This window comes from Gasterosteus aculeatus, chromosome 4, assembly GCF_964276395.1.
Source record: "Gasterosteus aculeatus chromosome 4, fGasAcu3.hap1.1, whole genome shotgun sequence".
NCBI classification, from domain to species: domain Eukaryota; kingdom Metazoa; phylum Chordata; class Actinopteri; order Perciformes; family Gasterosteidae; genus Gasterosteus; species Gasterosteus aculeatus.
Window position 1 is genome coordinate 3,120,233 of NC_135691.1, and position 19,868 is coordinate 3,140,100.

Sequence of the window (19,868 nt, forward strand, 5' to 3'; positions counted from 1 at the left end):
AGCCGTTTGTGAGGAGAGTGAAGTGACCCTTCAACAACACCACACCCTGTAAAGCATATGTGCTTTATTCAGTCCACTCGCGACACTGATCCGTGCAGTCCGGTTGTCTGCTCCGTCTCGACTCGATGAAATCAGAACACACTAATGACATCTGGATGCTGGGACGTCGCGGGTGACTTTCCTCTTCCAGCCAGGGGCCTTTATTACTGACGGTTTTGTTTGTCTCTCTCATTCACGCAGGTGGGGGGGGGGGGGGGGGGGGGGACCTGTAGTTGCTCCATGCTGCCCCCTGTTGAAGAGCAGTTCTGCTTGTCGTGTTTACATCAGCGCTGGCGGACAGGGACACCAGTCAGTGCTGTTTTTTTCTGGATTTTATGAACTTGAATTAACGGGACGGACTTATTCACACCAAAATCTAATTAATTACTCATATTAAGATCACAACTCTGGAGGAAAACACGTTTGATAGAAAAGAAATGTCCAATGTGTATGAAAAATAGGCAGTAACATTCAATTGTCCATCGTAATCTGCTGGTTATTTAAAGCGTTTGCGTTGGTTGGACACATGAAGCAGTGAGAGGGATGAACGCAGTGTGGAACAAAGGGGGTCTCTGCCACCGGCGCGCAGCGGGTTAAACCCGGGTTGTTTAGCGGTATCCACGCGCAACGACATCCACAAAACATGCAGGACTGTAACGTGTTAAAACCAAGCAGGAACTATCCTCTAATTGATTAGTGCTCGCGCCGACGCGTCGTGATTAACTACAGTTAAATGATTTCTCTGCTACAACATCATTAACTATTAACAACTTTTGTTCAATGGAAATATCCGAATCTCCACAAACGCCAGAACGATGATGGACGTCGACAGGAAAAGAAACCTGCAAGAAAAACAAACAAAACAAGCGAGTGTAAAGGTTCGTGTGGAGAGGGAACCTGGTTCCAACCTGATCTCCAACTTGGCTTTCTGGAGGCAGAGCGCCCCGCCCTCCTGCTCCTTATAACCAGAAAGCCTGTTTGCAGGACGCACAAACACAACAGGACACACTGGAGACCACACCGCCGTGCACGAACCGCTCCTGGAGACCGACTCTGGCTACAAAGACCTTACGGATTACTCGGGTTGCTTCAGCCTCATGACCGCGAGCGAACGACCAGAAGCGGCCATGGATTTTCTCAACCACAACTACTTGAATGCGCGCGGCCCGTATGACTATACTTTTAATTTCTGGAACGACTATCTTGGGCTGACGACGTTGGTCACGAAGAACAACAAGCTGAGCATGCCCCAGAACCCCAACTCCATCACCGAGTCCCTTAAAGCCACCCTGGGCCTGGACGATTCCCCGCCGTGTCCGTGCGTAATCGCGGGCGGCGTTGGGGAGAGCGGTCACCTGGACTGCTGCTGCCCGTCCGGGAGCCCCCCGCCGGCCTCCATCCTGGAGCTGAAGGAGCGGTTCTCGATACTCAGCCCCTTCCAGAACCAGCTCGGCGTGCAGCTGCCGGAGCGGGATGCGGGCTTCGGCGGGAGCTTCGCCGGGTTCGACCTGTTCGGCATGGAGAGGAAGATGCGCAAACCCGCCTCCAGGGGCAAGCAGGAGCCCAAAATCTGCGTCTTCTGCCGAAATAACGGCGCGCCCGAGGAGGTGTACGGCTCTCACGTCCTGAAGACTCCGGACGGCCGGGTCGTGTGCCCGATTCTGAGGGCTTACACCTGTCCCCTGTGCAGTGCCAACGGGGACAATGCGCACACGATCAAATACTGTCCGCTGTCAAAAGACCAGCCATCCCAGCGACCGTTAAAGGGAGGGAGGGCTGTGGGTGGTAAGAGGATGAAAATATTCTAAACAGGCATGACTATAAAGTAAATTGAATTGCACTGAACTATTTCCAGAAGACTGTTTTGATTTCGGCTTTAGCCCTTATCCCAGTTTCATAAACGTATTGATTTTATCCTATTATTTCTCTAAGATCTCTTATATTTTTATAGTTCTTTTATCCACATAGAACAATTTTATGCTTTATACTTTGGATTTATTTTTCTCGCTAGTTTATAGTCATTTGAGCGTGTGCATACAAATACATGTATCAATAATCAAAGTATTTTGGTCGTGTAGGGAAACACACTGACATTGGCAAAAGGGGACGAATGTCATATTTCTACCAAGTATTTTTGTACGGCGAGCTATAAGCCCGCTGTGATTTTTCTTTCTCGTCTTAGAAAACCAAAGTTATGTTTGCCATTAAAGAAGCTTAAGAATGTGTCATTGATGAGTGCTCGTGTGTGTCTGACTGGAGGAGGAACTCTTGGGTCCCATCTGCCTGCCTGCCAAAAAAAAAAAAAACTCCACAACATATTTTCCAACTTGCTTTCAAAGTTGACATTCAATCTGCGAGGCAGGAAGAAAAAAAACAGAAAAAAAACAAGCAACAATGTGGCCTCTGTTTAGGGCTCAAGTTCTCTGAAGGACATTATAATCATTTGTTGCCAAGCCAAACGTTTACTCCACCCCTCCGACTTCTTCTGACTCCACCGAGTCAGAAACGAGAGGCGTTTCTTTTATGTTTACATTCCCAATTGAGGGCGACACACTGGATTTCCTTTTCTCTGTCGGGTCTCTCTTTCTTCATGGTGTTTCTCTGTTTGTTTTGGTTCTGTTTGGCCTCCCGAGGGTCTCACGGCCCAGTCTGTTCACTGAGAGCGTCGGTTGACAAAGACAAAAATGAATGTTAGCAAACAACAACATGTTATCCCGTTATTTCTTTTCCTGACGACCCCCCCCCCCAAAAAAAAAACCTACAAAAAGATGCAAACATGTTGTGGAATGTATGATTGAAAGTGTCACTTGCAGGACTGCACATTTCTGACAGTTTTGTTTACCAAAGGAATACAATTGCATTGAAGAAAGAGGAGAGATTTGCTGTATTGTACATAAAGTGATGTTTATTCAGTATTTTAACAAGTGACTTCAGAGGGCGCTACCTCAACAGGATTTTGTACTTACATGTAAAATGTCAACAGCAGTTTATTGATATAGTGCTGCCGTTTATAATAAGGGTTTTTGATAGTATTTTTGATCTTTGTATAACATAATTGTATTTTCATTTTGTCGCATTGAACATGACGGAAGTGAATTTCCAAGAAGCTATAAGCGTTGCTCACCAAAAGGTGATTGTCTGTAAATAACGATTATACCCGTACTTTTTAAAGTTTAGTTGGTCGATGTTGCATTGGGAGAGAGTGGTCGTGGGAAAAGGCTGACACAATTTGCCACTTTTAACAGAGGATTTTTTGGATTAAATGAATAATAGAAAAAGAAAACACTGTTGAACTTTGTTATTTATATTTTACCACAATTTCCTGTATGCTGCTGTGCAGAATAACAACATATGAATCCACTAGAGAAATAAAAAACCTATCAAATATCTGGATCTATGTGGTCGTGTCTCAACCGGAGCGGGTACATCGGCCCCTTTTTCCTTCTCCCTGTCGGTGTGCAGCAGTATACAATTACCCCGTTTACTGAGCGATTCAGTGATTTGCAGACGGACTGATTGAATTGAGCAGGGAAAAACCACACTTCCCCTTATTGGCCCGCTCACCCAGCGCCTCGGGGGCTAACCGGTGGACGCGACCTCTCGGGCTGCTCTGGTATCTTAAAGATTCGTCTCCGGAGGGCGAGCACAGTGCCGCGGTTGTTTAGCCAGGTCTGCCCACACAAGAATGTCCCGGCTTACGGCCCGCCATTCAAACAGATCATGTTTGCAATGAAGTGGGTCCGATGCCGCCCCCCCCCCCACCCCCCTCCGGTCCCTCCCGGCCTTCTCCGCCTGCCATCTGTGGAAGGGCTGCAACAGACTTTAAAAAGAGAGCTTTGCTGCTGCTGCTGCCTCTTGTTGTTGTTGGACACAGCTGGACGCAGCTGTGCAGCAGCGAGTGCACGCCTTCCTTCGGATCTCATCAACGAGCGAAAAACAACAAATGGAACCGCGGTGAGCTCATTGGAAGCCTTCCGCGTCTCACCACCCGGCAGCGAAAGCACCTCCGGCTGCTGACGCCGAGCACACAGTACAAAAACACATCAGGAAGACTGTACACACATTAGCCCGAGGCGGACAGTTTGTGTCATCCACACCTTGGCTGTGCCCCCCCCCCCCAGCTGAGTTGTGCCATTAAAAATGGATGACTACTAAGTGCAACAGGGATTTATCTCTGTGAGAACGGTGGGGGTGGGGGGGGGGATGGCGGGCTCACATTTCAGACAAACACAGTAGGCTAACAGGTCCTATTCCCCCTACGCCGCTGCCTCCATTAGCCCCCCCCCCCCCGCCCACAGACAGGGCCCTTATAATCTACTTTGTTGCTCCATTCAAGAGATACGCATCTCCCATGAACATATAGTATGTTGCCGATCTTGAGAGAAACAAAAGACAGGCAGAGAAACAGATGAGGTTCGATTCAGCAGCGTTCTGACGCGTACTCAATGTCCCTCACAAAAATGTCAGACGAGTGAGGAAGGAATTAATCGGTCAGACGCTGATGGAGCTGGTGCTGCGCATTAGTTGGTCTTTGCTGTTGGGGAGATTTAGAGGGTGCATTGATTCACGCCGGCGGTCACAGAGCTGCAGTTACTGTACGACGTGGCAGTGCAGCTCAGGTGCCCGTCTGATGGACGGGGAGGCTTCGTGGAGGCGCCTGATAGCGTTAAACTAGAGGCTCAATGGCTGATCCGAGGCTGTGAATCCACTCACGGTGGAGTTAACCTGGAGTTTGTTTTCTCTCTGTGACTCTACAAAAACGTCTGTTAAATTTACACTGTGACCTGCTAATCATTAACATATATGTTTCAACCACTTGCTTTTTTTTTACACACGATTGAGGTTTTTCTAACAAATTCACCGCCCTTATCACCGCAGTTTTAAAGTCTTTTGATATAAATTACCAAATGTTATTTCCTATTTCTTTAACCCTTTGTCGCTGGACAACAAAAACCAAGTACCATTTGGATTGGGATGAAGTTTACAAAGCGCATTAATTCTCGATGTCTCTATGGAAATCAAAGGGATTTATTGAACGCATCCAGCAGTGATGTTTAATGTGCACTGAGAAACTCCACAAACAATAAAAGTCATCATAAACATGTTTTAATCTCGCCACTGATCCAACAGCCTCCAACTCTGCTTGTGAAAAAGAGACTGAATAAATAGCGGATATAAAATAAGAATTTACCAGCGTTCCCATTATTCATCACCCTGCCCTCCGCTGCATTAACCTCCAAAGAGCCTCATAGGAAGGAAGGAAAACAGACAGTGACAACGGGAGGAGTCGAGATGCTATTTCTAACGGGATTTAATCCACTTTAAAAACCTGTAGAGGCGTTCAGTTTAAATGAAACCGAAAAACAAAACATATTCTTGAAAAGTTTATTGCTTTCTAATGATGCGAACTGATCAAAGTGCAATAGATCACACAGTAGCTTAACGTCTGTACGGGGTGTAATGGAGCTGAACATCAAAACGTAATCCGCCGGCTTCTCCAAAGCAAATACTGCCAAATCACCCCGCGGCCCATTTGCACGGAAACCCTCCCGTTCACTGACCCCTCATGACTACAGGCTGGTGATAAGTCACAGACCTGCAGGACTCATTTACGGGTCCCCTCGTTTCCCAGAATACACTTACGCAATGAGGATGCTCCTGTCGCCTAGCAACTCCTGGGGATAAGATCGGACGGCAGCTGAGCATGAAAGCCCTTCCATCTAAAGAGGATGTCGTCTCTGGCCTCCAGAGGAGGCGTGGATTATTGCTGCCGGTTTGATTTTAAAAATTGGAATATGAAAAACAGAAGAAAAAAAAAAGAGAACTGAAAAGGCTTTTGGCAAAAGATGTCATTTCAAAATGCATTACCACCCCCTGTGGTGATGAAAGGCATTACAAAAACATGCATACCTGTTGGGTGACACTTCTCACATCCAGTGTTATTGGAAGCCGCCGATGTGGAAGAGATCTTGATGACGAGTGCGGCCTCATTGAACTCTGTCAGCGGCTCCGCGCGGTAACAACTCCGTCCCTCTGAGGGGGCAGATTACCGCTTTGATGCCGTAATTGAAATTTCACAAAGGATTTATCCGAAACCAAAAAGCGCTGCTGCTTAAGTGAGCACGACAGGTTATTAAGTTTCTCTCACAGCACGGCCGGCTTATTTCTCAGCGGCTGCTTCGATGGTGCAGATGTGCCGTCGGCTGAAATAATCCTCCAAGTCACCGCTGCGTATCTCGGGAAGTGATCTGAACATTTATTCCGTATCAGAAGCCACTACTCGTGTGGGGAAGGTACTCGCTGGCTGTGGCCATTCTCAGCTCGTAAAATAAAAAAATAAAAACATGGCAGCAGGGGACGTGTTTTCTGTTTGTGCCTCCTCGTTCTTATGAATAGTTTCTGCAGGAATTTAACATTTAACAGCTTTCTTCAGACTCGGGATGAATCCGACTGACAGGTGACATCATGTATCATTTGACTAGAAGACCTTTTCAGACTTGACAACTTAAGCGTTCTAAAACGGGCCTCTTGCAATGTCTCTCAATGCGGTCGCTGACAGGACGTAAATGTGGACCAAAGCTGTTGCCCTGGCAACAGAAAGAAATATCAATGAATCCTCTTTTTTATTTTTTAAAGTTGCTACTCATTTTCTACTTTAAACGGAACAGCGCCGTGAACCATTCAGCTTTTCTCCGGTTTGGTGAAACTCGGTCTGCCGCACACTCTTATCCTCTGCATCATTCGGTGCCACATTAAGGGGTAATAGTGGTTTGTTATTTCCTCTCGGCAGACGTCCAGGACTGTCGCTGAACCATCTTTTTGTTCTCAGCAGTGATGCGAGTGCAATGATGCGTTTACAGGTTCTTATGTACAATCGAAGCAGCTCTCCGGAGAGGTCGAAGGAAACAAGTCCCGTCAATCGTCACCTTCATAAAGTTGTGGTAATCTTTGTAAATCTAATCTTTGAAATTTGCAAGTTAGAGAGCAGCGTTTCATCCAGGCTTTCGGAGGAAAACGCTCCCTGTTTAAAGACCTGGAGTTCCTCACAGTAGATCAGAGGAGCTTTAAAAGCTGTGGAGGTTTAAATCCCCGCCGCGCCGCCGTTTGTACGACTTTCTGACATTCTCACGGCGTCCTGCTTTGTCCTTGACCCGTTTAATAACCGCGCTGAAAGCCAATAAGTTACAGATCTGCAGAGTGCATTCATTGCTCCCATCATTTCCAGGAACACGCTGCAATGAGGATATTCCTGTCGCCTAGCAACTCCTGGAAGATAAAAATTGGACAGCAGCCAAGCGTGAAAGTCATTCCAAAGAGCCGAGTGGAGAGGATACCATCTTCAGGGCTCACTTGGTGGCCAGGTGGGGGTTCGGAGCCATTATGGTTCACACAATCAGCCTTTGTGAACACTTTCAAGATTGTAAGAAAAACGTGTGTAAAGGATTGATTTGGATATTTTTGCTGCAGTGTAAAAACCGCTTTTGTTATGTGAACATCAGCTCAATCATCCGTTGATTGGACGGATGAACAGTCTTATTATTATTATTATTATTATTAGTGTGTAGAAACGGTACTATTGCACACATTAGATATTTGTACAGATAACAATAAATGCATGCACTGTAAAGATGAGTCTGTATCTGATCTGTACACGTCTCTCTACACATACACAGACATACAGGCGTGTTGTTTATTCACAGCAGGAGAGAAAACACACAAAAATAAACAATGTACGTAAATCGACATTTGACATTAATTGTAGTAATAATCGATATGAACAAAAAATGTAACAAATAATACAAATTTTGCTCTTTCCTGTTGGTGTGGAAAGTTTGTTCATCAGTATGCAAATTAGGGCACTACGTAGTAGTAAAATTGAACACCGACTGATGAAACGCTGCATAATTTACCCACCGCAAATGGTAAATAATCAGTATGCTGTGTGCATTAGTGTGTAGTGTTGAATATGAACATTAACATACAGCCTATTCTGGTATTATGAGTATGGAACGTCATGGAACGGACCCACTGGAAACACGTGATGACAAAGTTAAATCACCAGTTATGTTGAACGCACCTCAAGGTGTTTTCCTCCTTATATCGGTTTACCTCTGGTGGGCAAAGTGTCCATTAAAAAGGACCCGGGGTTGTTTGGGGTGATCGTTTTGCTACATTGATCAGCGTCCAGGCGGTACATTGATTTGTTTTCCATCTCTTTTTACTTAATAATGCAGTGGATTAAAACTGCCATGGGGGGGCAGCGGGGTCATTCCACTCACTAGAGATTCTTTCTGGGCGAAACAGAGGAAAATGTTACTACAGGTTTCAGGGAAATGTACAAGATGTATTTCTGTTTAAGAATAATCAATAGCAGCTCGGCTTGTGGTTTGACCAAACATTAAGCCAAACTTCATTTCTGCTAAAAAAAAAAGGGGGCTCAGCGATGTTTGGTCTGGCTCACATATCGTTCAGCTCTTCATCCACAGTATCATCACACGTGCAACCAAAAGATCTCACTGCTGTGAGTCACTGTGACCTTCCAGGAACAGGAGAAACAGATGCTTTTATTGATGGAGGATGGGTGAATTCACACAGCGGAGAAACAAGGGCCATTCATTAGAAACCAGTGCAATCTGTAATATCTACCGGGGCCAGAAGGAGCTGTTAATAAAGCAGACGGCATACGTGCTCCCATAAACGCACGACAGGTGCTGCTGGGACTCCGTCAGTGGCCTTTGTGTTTGTCAGGGCGAAGGATTCCAGCGCTGCACCGGGGTCCCATGCGGTTGCGGTTGCGGTCGTGGTTTTGGGCGCAGTCGTTGCGTCTGTGACGCAAGAGGGAGGAAATGGCAGCGGCTTCCTGCACAACTGTGCTTGCGCACCACATCCGGGGGGACGAGGGGGCCGGACGGCGGGCGAAGCCAGACCTGGGAGACTCGGACCGGAGCGCGAGGAGGATGGTGCAACAGCACAGTCCGAAGGCGGGAAACGGTACTTTGTCTGGGAAAAAGGGATTTAATGCAACTGCAGCTCGAGGCGGACATCCGGGGGCGTGAAGACGCTCAGTGCAGAAGGACGTCCACAGGCAGGGAAATGACGCATCTGCGGTTTTCTGGGAGGGAAATCTGAAGGTTGTTTCGTAAAAGTGACCCACAAATCCTCAAGGCCACGTTTTGAAGGTCTCATGATCAATACTCTCGCTACTAAAATGTACACCACAAAAATCAAACCTGTTGAATTCAAAGTCATTTCAGCGGTAAGACGTCATTTTACATTGTTGAATTGTTGTTGGGATTTGTGAAATATTGCCCAGCCACAGTAATTTCCTCAGCGTATATTTCGCAGTCGAAGCTCCACCTCTCTGACGAAGGCGCGTCGCGGCAGAAGGATCGGTTAAACACACGCGTGGTTTAACTCAATGGAGATGCATCACCCATTGAAGCGTCGGATTGAGACTGTGAGAACAAAAGGCAGTTTGTACTCAGATTATTAAGAGTCAATAGTTGCATGATGAGGGTGAGGAGTCTCCGGATTGGGTCGCGGTGCCCGGATGGGACATAAATGTCATCATCATCATCATCATCATCCAACCAGCTGCAGGAAACACAAAACAAACTGCAGCAGCATTCTTCTCCTCACCTCGTTTGGTTTTAATCGCATGCTAAGAAATGATAACCAGCCCCACCCTGATATGCTTTCATCGGAATTATGCTTTTTTTCTTCAAAATCAACATGTTACTTTCCCGTCTGTTGCAATAAATGATCGACTGTTCTTAACAGGATATTGACTTTACTGTTCCGTGAGTTAGATGTTCAGCTAGTTTAGAACCAGAGGTTAAAGAAGTACTCAGATGATTTACTTTTGCAGAAAGTGTAGAACTACTTTGTTAGAAGTCTTTTTGCATGTTGGGTTATTCTCTGAATCTACAAAGTAATTTATGTTTTTATCTGGTAAAAAGTACAATTTCTCCTCTGAGATTTGGTGTAAAGTAAAAGTAACCAAGTTGTACCAAGTGTTTTTCTCAAAAAGGTTTATTCAGCAGAACATATTGACAGTGAAACTGAGCATGTTGAGATTATTTAAAAGGTAAACTGAGCACGTTGAGATTATTTAAAGTGAAACTGAGCACGTTGAGATTATTTAAAGTGAAACTGAGCACGTTGAGATTATTTAAAGGTAAATTGAGCATGTTGAGATTATTTAAAGTGAAACTGAGCATGTTGAGATTATTTAAAGGTAAACTGAGCACGTTGAGATTATTTAAAAGGTAAACTGAGCACGTTGAGATTATTTAAAGTGAAACTGAGCACGTTGAGATTATTTAAAGTGAAACTGAGCACGTTGAGATTATTTAAAGGTAAATTGAGCATGTTGAGATTATTTAAAGTGAAACTGAGCACGTTGAGATTATTTAAAGGTAAATTGAGCATGTTGAGATTATTTAAAGTGAAACTGAGCATGTCGAGGTTCCAGACTGTGACTGAGCTGCCAGATTAATAACCGCTTTGATTTCATGTTGCAGCATGAAGCACCAACATTATGAAACCTTGTGTTGGGTGTTCTAGGTGGAGCCAAAGAGTGTTTTCACCCACAGCACCACCTGCTGTTTGATGGGTGACTTCTTCATAAGAAAAGGTACATTAATGACTGAAACCTTCCAGAGTTACATTGGATCAGTTGGAGACAGCACTGCACAACGACCACGTCTGATCCGTGATTATTGGACTAATTCATTATTTCCAAGACGGTGACTACATTTATTGGACTATTTCCTTCATATCTTTGGACCATAATCCCATTCTGCCTACGGCTCTTTTGAGATTACACTTCCTTCTTTCTTCTGTTACAGTTCCTCTGGAGGTCTTCCCTTCAGCTTCTCCCTCGCAGTGCACAGCTTAAGAGTGCACATCTGTGATATACGAGACACGCACTGAGAGCTGGAGGCGTAAATCCCACCACTGGCCGGATTATTGAGGGCGGAGGATTGACGTCACGCTCCTTCTTCAGATGGGACACAAACAAAAAGGCCACTGAAGTCCCAACTTGCTCCATCAGGAACACAACCGGGAATTTGTCCGATATGAGAAAACATCTGTCAACAAACAGCAGGAAGGAAATCAGATTCTTTTGTTTCCCCGAACAAATTCTCAGAACTGAAAGCAGCCAATGTAGTTAAAAAGAAAAACATGAAATACTCAAGACCACGGAGTGAGTCATAAAATGAAAACATCTGGTTACTGCTCCCAGTACGCTACTGACTGTACACACAGATTTATTCCACTGACAAAAGGAACAATTCACCATTAACTTACTCTACTGTTGTGCGGTGGTGTTGTGTGTGAATATTTTACAAAAGCAACAGCCTCCAAACACTAATATATAGATGTATCACAAGAACGTTTTCTGCTCCATTGAACTGTAAGTGATGGATTCTAGCAGGGTAGAATTACAGAGCTGCACCGGGTCCCAAAAGAGACGTGGAGGGGTGGAGGATAAGTCATCAAGCATTACATCGATGCTACGTGAGGACCAATTAAAGTACTTAGGCTGCAATAGTGCAATAACACGGCAACACACACACGTCCCACTGAGGCCCGAGGTCCTTCACTACACAGCGATGCATTGCTAGGCAACAGCTTGTGTCCTTGTTGAGGCTACTTCCTGTCAGCCACACACACACACACAGTGACAGGACATACGCTGGGACACATTTTGACTTGTTTACAAGTCTGAAGGACACCTTTTTAAAGACATCAGTTATCAAAGACAAGGCGTCGTCTTCCAGTTAAAGAAATGTCGGCAAATGCAGTAGCTGACAGGAAGTCAAATCTGTCGCCCCGGCAACCAAACTGCAATGAAAAAAGGCCTCAAACAAGTCTCCTTACATCAGTGTGACCCCACTAGAATAAACCAGAGACAGCCACAAACAAACACAAAAGAGAACTGTCTCTTTGTCCCAGTGTAACCAGTCCTCTCTATGTCTCTCTCCCAGTGTAACCAGTCCTCTCTGTCTCTCTCTCCCAGTGTAACCAGTCCTCTCTGTCTCTCTCCCAGTGTAACCAGTCCTCTCTGTCTCTCTCCCAGTGTAACCAGTCCTCTCTGTCTCTCTCTCCCAGTGTAACCAGTCCTCTCTGTCTCTCTCTCCCAGTGTAACCAGTCCACTCTATCTCTCTGTCGAGGTGTAACCAGTCCTCTCTGTCTCTCTCCCAGTGTATCCAGTCCACTCTATCTCTCTGTCGAGGTGTAACCAGTCCTCTCTGTCTCTCTCCCCCAGTGTAACCAGTCCACTCTATCTCTCTGTCGAGGTGTAACCAGTCCTTTTTGGCCCAGTGTAACCAGTGCACTCTGTCTCCTTAGTTGTTGTAAAGTGTCACAAAGCGCAAAACGTCCCACCAGGGACATTTGCACCTGTCGATGACGCACAATCAGGTGTGTTTGATTTGGGTCACTTACCTTCCGGCCTGTGCATTGAATCACTGTTTTGGTAGGACAAAGCTACTGATGTCGCTTATAATACATAAAGTCACGTCAGTGTTTGAGGAACTACTTCCGCTGCAGGGATGCAGAGGCAGCGGCAGGCGGCCAATAGGAGGCAACGGGGCGTCACCGCACCTGGAGCGTCCCGCCTTCAGCCCAACGTAAAAAAAATAAGAAAAGAATAATATACTCCATCATAATAAACGTCAATATTTGTGTTTTTTTTAAATAAGGAATGTAACCAGTGATATTTGTAAAATAGTATATCTGCTTTTCCCGCACGACAGGACGGCGACAGGCGGGTGTAGGAAGCACTTTAGCCAGCGGCTGACTAAATAAAAAAATGTTGGATAATTTAGCCAATCTGATGAACTAATCATTCTGGGATGTTCGCTTGAATTGATTGGATAACGTGACATTGTAAATTTCCCACGAGTCGAGAGATTTCTCACTTCTAATCATTTTTACTTGAGGAAACTGCGATCCCACTGACGGCCACAAGGTGTCAGGCTTCTCCCACCCACCACAGAGGAGCTTTGCCTCTCTGTCATGTTACGGTACAGACACATTTAGATACAAAGGTACATTTAAAACACGGATGTTACTGTAACGGAAAAATAGGACGTATATGAGTGATTTATGACGTGTGTGGGCAGAGAAACCAGTCTGAAGTCAACAGTAGCATTGGCCAATAATTTACACCTTGTATACCCTGAGAGTTGACATCACCTTACAGCAAGATGTAACCATACTAAACGGAAATGTTTAAAATGGTAGAATTGGATAAGGAAATCGTATTTTACCATCAGATGTTTCTCATTTTTGTCGACAATTTAGGAATTTAAATGTAAATTTAAACAGAATATTATAATGTTCTGTTTAAATATACATTTAAGCAGAATATTATATACAAACATACATACATTAAAACATTTAAATGGATCTGTTGTCTTTATTTTATTCTAGAACTGAGCTAAAACAAAGGTTATTTTGTTTCCTTTTCATTTCCAGTGAGATGCCTTCACGTTCTCATACAGATCAAAGTTCAAGGTTGTCTTTATTATTCCCGGGGGGGTAATTTGCTGTACTGGCAGCAGCAAGCTCTTGAATAAATAATAATACATAATGGACACAATATAACAGATGGGTCAAAATGTCGAGACCATCATATCAACTGCAGTGTTTGATTTTTATTCATGTTGTGAAATGAAATGTTGATTCCAATTGGTCTGATATCCGGGGAAATTTGATTTATTAGATTTATGAAAATAAGTCAATAATCAATCCATTTATTTAATGCAAATTAAATACCTTTATCAAATATATTTAATGCCACAGTCCCTGCATCCGGATTTGTGCTTCTAAAGTTTTAACTTTTGCCGAATTTGTCATCAGTATTATTGCTGATGATCCTAAAATAAAACGTCCTCGCTGACTGAACCCTCGCTCAGAACAAACTGTTGCCTCCTCTCCTCCTTTTATTCCTCCTTTAACTCGCCAGCCGGGAGGATCCATTTCTAAAGGAATTTAACCACTCACAACCTCTCAAAAGTCCACCCACCTCAAAATAATACCTCCGTTTTTTTATAACCCCACTCACACACACACACAAACACACACACACACACACACACACACTTCAATGCATGTTAATGCAATGTGGTCGCAGCCTGGCCAGGGGCGGAGATTGACTTGTTTCCAAACACTTAATTCAATTTGTCATCGCCATCCAGGAAGGCTCAAGTGGTCTAATTTGTGTTAATGAGGTGTAATAAAGTCATAGCCCCCTATATTACTGCCAGGACGGGGGGGCTGGGGTGGGCTGGGAGGGGGGGGGTGTAGGGAGGGGGCGGGGTTGTAGGTATTGACTCGCCTGGCTGTTCTCCCTCCTGCGTGCCGTCCATCAGGACTCCGCACACCCCTGCTTTCTCTCTATTGTAGCCCTAATTAGATAGCCTTTGTTGAGGTAATGCTGCCGCCATCTGGTCGGCTGTCCGGGGGTGTCGGCCGCAGGGTTGAGGCGTGTGAGGGGGGGGGGGCACATAAGGAAGGGTCTCTGTGGCGGAGGAGGCTCTTCTCCTCTCCATCCTTCTCTCTGCCCTCCCCTCAGTCAATACCCCCCCAATACCCCTTTGGCTGACACCACGAGGACCCTTTCACACTTGAAGGAATTAGTGAAAGATTGATGTCCCGCCCTCCCTCTGTCAGCGTGAGAGGGCACCGCCACACAGGGGAGGAAGGGGGGGGCGTGACTGTCCCCCAGCGGCCGACATATTGTGTTCCACCATCCGGGCTGCAGGAGGCCAGGTTTCTGCAGGCAGACATATAGAATATCAGTCGGCGAGGTTATCAGTTGTGGCTGTGAGCCTTTCGGCCATAAAGCAGATGGACATCTGCAGGTGCTGCACCAGGCGGCGGGAATGTAAAAGCGGATCTTCAGGCGGTTTGACCGAAAAGTCGCCGTGAGCCCGATGGTTGTGTTCTCAGTCATCAGAAGACACACATGGACGCTCGGCTCTGCAATCGGCCGACATCTTCCACCTCCTCGCCCAATGGCTCCCATTATTATCCCATCTGCTCGTTTGGTTTGGGTCATTTTACACGATGGCACGTTTAACGGGTCCTACTTTTTACACCTTTGACATGCAAACCGAGGGTGGGGGGGCGGGGGGGGGCGATCGCACAGATCTCTCCTGTTCTAAAAGAAGAAGATGTCAGAAGGAAACACACACACAGCGAGGACACTTTCTCAGTGACGCCCCGACCTGTCAATCAGTGTGTTTGTTTTGCTAATGACGTTTACCCTAACGTGTGTGTTTGTAAGTGTGTGTGTGTGGTTAAGATTCTGTCGCTGGAGAGCACAACCCTTACATGACCCTGAGCAGTTGGCTGACTCTGCCTCATTCACGCCTCTTTCATCCTCCCCCCCAGAACAACATGGTCCATCTGCCCCCACCCCAAATTGGTGTGTAAAAGAGTTGCCTGTAATCTGCGGTGGCTGCAATGTTGTCGTCTGACAAAAGTATCAAAGCTGCATTTGAAATGCAGCGAGAGGTTCTGCATCCTCGGGAACAGGAAACATCCAAAGAAGCCGTGCGTCAAAAGTGGAACAACCCATGTTTGTCCAATATATGCCAGCCGGTCACCTGTCATCAGAACGTCATTTAACAGATGTCAGATGGAATTTTGGAAAGTGGAAAGTGATTTCAAACCACCATAAAGACAAGAAACCAAATGTGCAAAAAAAAAGGATCTTCGTGTTAGAAATCGAGCTTCTCATACAAACACCTTCCAAACGTGCTTTGCAGACTGCGAGCTTCATTCCAAACCATTTTTCACGCCGCGGTGAAATACACAAAACCCAGTAAGACCGAGGCTTCGAGAGCATGCAGCTTTGAAACGTATTATTTTAGCTGTGAAAGTTTTTCCTGGAATTATAAACTCTGCATAACTTCAGAGCGGCTCGGGCCTAAATTCCCTAATCCTGAAAGTCAAACTTCGTTAAAGCATTCGATTTATCTTCCAGTGTTCGCTCGAGTTCTTTTCTTTTCCTTTTCTGCGGCCACATGTTGAGCGCACCCTTCGTGTAATGGTCTTATTAAGAGGGAGTTCGTCTCCCAGCAAACTGGCCCTCGTCTCCGTTAGCGAAATTAGGCCTCCAATGAAATCAGACACGATTAGGGAACTTATTCGTTCTTGTCATGTTCTTGTGGGTAATAGAATAAACACGCCCACTCAGATAATCACAACCATCCGGGCTGCAATCACACCAACAATCGAACTCCACACACACCGCAGCACTCTCGGCTCAGCTGGACTCTGTGTTATTTTAGGTGTCTTTAAAGGCCAAACCCTTTGGTCCGAAGGCGTTAAGCGAGACATCGGCGCCGTAAACACGTTTTCATTTCTATCAACACACAACGTGAGCGAATAGCTCGATAGCGAGAGTCCACTTCACTGCACCGGAAAGGAGGACGAGCTTTGGTAACGTGACGTGCATATCTGTGTGAGACTAAAACGTACCAACAGTGTATTAGTCGGCCGGCTTTCTCTTCACAAATACAAAGTGCACTAGATGTCGCCAAAGTCAGAACACGAAAGAATAAACTCACTTATTACACCGATGCCCTTTTTAAAGTGTAATTATAAATGTAAAATGTAGAACATGTTTCTAATTAGAAATATATGGATGTGGAAGCATAATTTCAGTGTTGGATCAGGTGCGAACAGAGCAAATAGATGTCAGAGCTCAGGATAATATAACTATATGTAGTCTTCTGGTTCATAATTAATGGTTTATAGAAATCAGAAGTTAAAAATGAATGAGAATAAACGTTAACAAACTTTATTTCCCCCAGTATTTAATTTGGAGTTAGACAATGAAATACTCGCTAGTAATTAAAAAAATTCCAAAGTGCTTTATCATGTGATCGTATATTTGCCTTCGTACAATCCCAATCTGCATATTCACAACTGTGACGTGAATAAAAGAAACATTTAATCTGTGGGCCAAACGCTTTAATAGTTAACAGTTTAACAGTCACCGAGAATCAGAACGAAACCGCCTGCGTGCCCCGACTGGACCCGGCGGTGGCGTAAACCACTGCATCCTCAGATAAACGAGCACCTCGGAAAGACTCTTCACCCTTCACACACACACACACACACACACACACACACACACACACACACACACACACACTGAGACACTCGGGGCCTTTACGCTCGCAGGGTTCAAATAAACGTTGCCGCTGAACCATATTGTGCCCTCCCTCCTCTCTCCATATCCTTTATTCACAGGCGCGTAATTGGTAGTCAATTTGAGCTCCCCCTTTGCCTATTGTGGGCACATTTTGCTCTGACAGAGTGCGGAAGATTAATGGCCACGAGCAGCCGAGGGAGGCTCGCCTCAGCGAGCATGAGCGCCCTAAATTCATTACGCCAATTTCCCCCCTGTCCCGCGCTCCCCCTCGCACCCACAAGAGAGAGAGAGGGGGGGAGAAAAGGGAAAAGGGATGAAGGGGGAAACAGTCCGATGGTGGTGTTGAAAGGAGGAACAAAAGGATAAAAGAGAAGTCTTGACACTCGTGTTGCTTTGGGGCGTCGTGCGGGTCGGAGTGTGTGCTCGCCGCTGAAACGCGTTCACAGACACACACGGAAAACGCTTTAATAAACTCTCACACTGCGGATGTGCTACACATCCTTTTTTTCTGTGTGCCTCTCTGCCAAGTGCAGAGGAACTTTACCTGTGGGGGATTTGTGATGAAACAAGCTTTCCAAACTAATTGGACGTGGAATATTTTGGCTCCGATCTCACCAAGTGGCGCCGGGCAGCAGCCACGAACCGCCACGAGAACCGTCCGAATGTTCATGTCGTCGCCACACTAAACAACACAACTGCTCGTATCAGCACCTGGCGGGATCGGGATCGGCCCTCCGGATCGGGATCGGCCCTCCGGTCGGGCCAAGCCCCTTTTTTTGAAAGCATCCAGGACGCACTCGGACCCCAGCGGCCTGTTGGCCACGAGGCCCCGGCTGGCTCGGGGTGAGCGGGAAGCACCTTGAACCCGGCTGTGATGAGGGTGACCTGTCCCCATTTACTTGGGCCGACCCATAATTGTGGTGATTTATTTCTCCTGTCAAAGCCAAAGAGATTCCCCCCCCCCCCCCCCCCCCCCCGTCAGCCCCAACGCGTGAAGCTCCGTGGCCTCGACGATCTTTTCCACGCGGCCGTGCGTTTGACTGCTCCGTGGCCTCGGCGGCGGCACCCCCTGCAGGCCCCCCCCCCCCCCAGAAGATCAGTCCATTGTCTGGAAGTGACAGGCCTCGCGGGGACCGTGCCGTGAGGGGAACGCCGGCGGGCGCCCGGCCAGGCCCGAACCTGGTAGCTCCACAATGAACTTGTCTGTCACACGTCGCCACCCCCCCCCCCCCGCCGGCTCTCCTGTCACGCATCACGGGCAAAGAACCGCCCACCGCCAAATGTTATGACGCTTCCTGTTTGCTGTTGCGACCGCTACGGAAACCACTGAGGCGACATTTGTGTTTCGACATCTTCCAATACGGAACTGATTGCAAACGAGGAAACAGATAATATGAAACCGTAGATTATTTGAGGAATGTCCATCATTCCTAGAAGGAAAGAAAGCCTGGAGGCTACTACTCAGGTACTACTCAGGTTTTGGCGACAAAACGTCCAATGATGTCATCCTGCAAAAACGCTTTTCTCTGTTTGTTAGTACGTATTCTCAAAACAGTTGGTCTTAATTGCATTTTTATATTCAACGCCTTTTCTTTTATTTAGACAGAATATCGCTGGTCGTCCTTTGCACCATCAGAGTCACATTGTTGCAGAGTAAGATTTCGTTTTGTTTTATTCTTCCCAGGGTGAATTCCCTCTTGCCCTTCAAAGCTCTTGGCAGATTAACACAACGGCGCCGTGCGATGTGACATGCCATGTCATTTATGTACCTTCTCTGAGCTCACGGTTTGAACTCAGCACCTGCTCAGGTCCCGCTTTGGAAAGATGGGGACAGTAGAGGAGGGTGCAAAGGTCGGAGCTTCAAAAAGAGAAGCACACCATTCTCTTATTTTACTCCTTTTCGACCTGTGCAAGAAAGGGAGAACTTGAGGGGATCGGAGGCTTTGGAGGGATTGGGCGGGGGGGGGGGGAGGGGGGGCACTTCCAGGCCAACCAATAAATCAGTGCAGGCGAGATAGATTCATTGATAGCGGAGCAACATAAAAGGCCTGCGTTGCAGTAATGCAGACAAGGTGCTTGGGGCGCTCTGCCGCTCGCAGCTCTCTCAGGGAGGATTCCGATCGAGCGGGCAGGTTTCCACTTATCGGCGCCTTCCGCGCACACCTGGAAGACGGAAGACGCTCTGAATGTTCCGCATTAAGGGTTCACCCCCTCTCGCAGCTGAGTCTGGAACCAGGGGGTAACGGTGGGAGGAGGGGGAGTGAGGGGGGTTACGCCAAAGACACGGCCAGAGACGGGACAGGTAGAAGCGAGTTTTCATAAAGGTGTCACAAAGAAAAAAGAAAAAATTTGAGGAGACACAAAGTCTCACTTTGAGCCGAGGGGCTGGCGGCCAGATGTGGAAGGTGCGCCCGGCGCAGCAACTGGGTCACGACCCGCCCGTCCTCCTCGGTGCCCAACAGGCAGAACCTGGGAGACAACCAGTCATTTATTACAACACCATCCAACCAGGAGCGAGAGATGTTGGGACGAAATGTGTCTACAGCCCAACTTTTGGTTTTGTCTCCCAGCGCCTCCTGCCACTGGGGCTTTATTCCTCCCACTCCCCTCCTTTCCCCCGCACCTGTTTAACACCTTGACTTCGCCATT

General features: G+C 46.6%; 1 protein-coding gene and 2 long non-coding RNA genes across 4 annotated transcripts; 2 read left to right on the forward strand and 1 right to left on the reverse strand.

Annotated features, from left to right (window-relative positions):
* The first annotated feature begins 490 nt into the window (after window positions 1-490).
* On the forward strand, window positions 491-3,427 carry nanos1 (nanos homolog 1). The gene has a single exon (XM_040174786.2). The coding sequence runs from the start codon at window positions 1,137-1,139 to the stop codon at window positions 1,845-1,847; it is 711 nt and encodes a 236-aa protein (XP_040030720.1). The 5' UTR covers window positions 491-1,136; the 3' UTR covers window positions 1,848-3,427.
* Window positions 3,428-8,818: 5,391 nt separating this feature from the next.
* LOC120818390 (uncharacterized) lies at window positions 8,819-11,013 on the forward strand. Of its 2 annotated transcripts, none has more exons than XR_013467510.1 (3): window positions 8,819-9,555; window positions 10,606-10,787; window positions 10,890-11,013. It is a non-coding gene; the product is annotated as an uncharacterized LOC120818390 (long non-coding RNA). The 2 variants fall into 2 exon arrangements; XR_005712132.2 differs by having other exon boundaries at window positions 8,819-9,496.
* LOC144406280 (uncharacterized) lies at window positions 9,445-12,275 on the reverse strand. Its single transcript, XR_013467511.1, has 2 exons — window positions 12,195-12,275; window positions 9,445-11,983 (listed from the first exon to the last, which is right to left on the reverse strand). It is a non-coding gene; the product is annotated as an uncharacterized LOC144406280 (long non-coding RNA).
* Window positions 12,276-19,868: the final 7,593 nt, after the last annotated feature.

Excerpts from the sequence above, each read along its gene's own strand:
- nanos1 (XM_040174786.2), top strand. The coding sequence starts at position 1,137 with ATGACCGCGAGCGAACGACCAGAAGCGGCCATGGATTTTCTCAACCAC.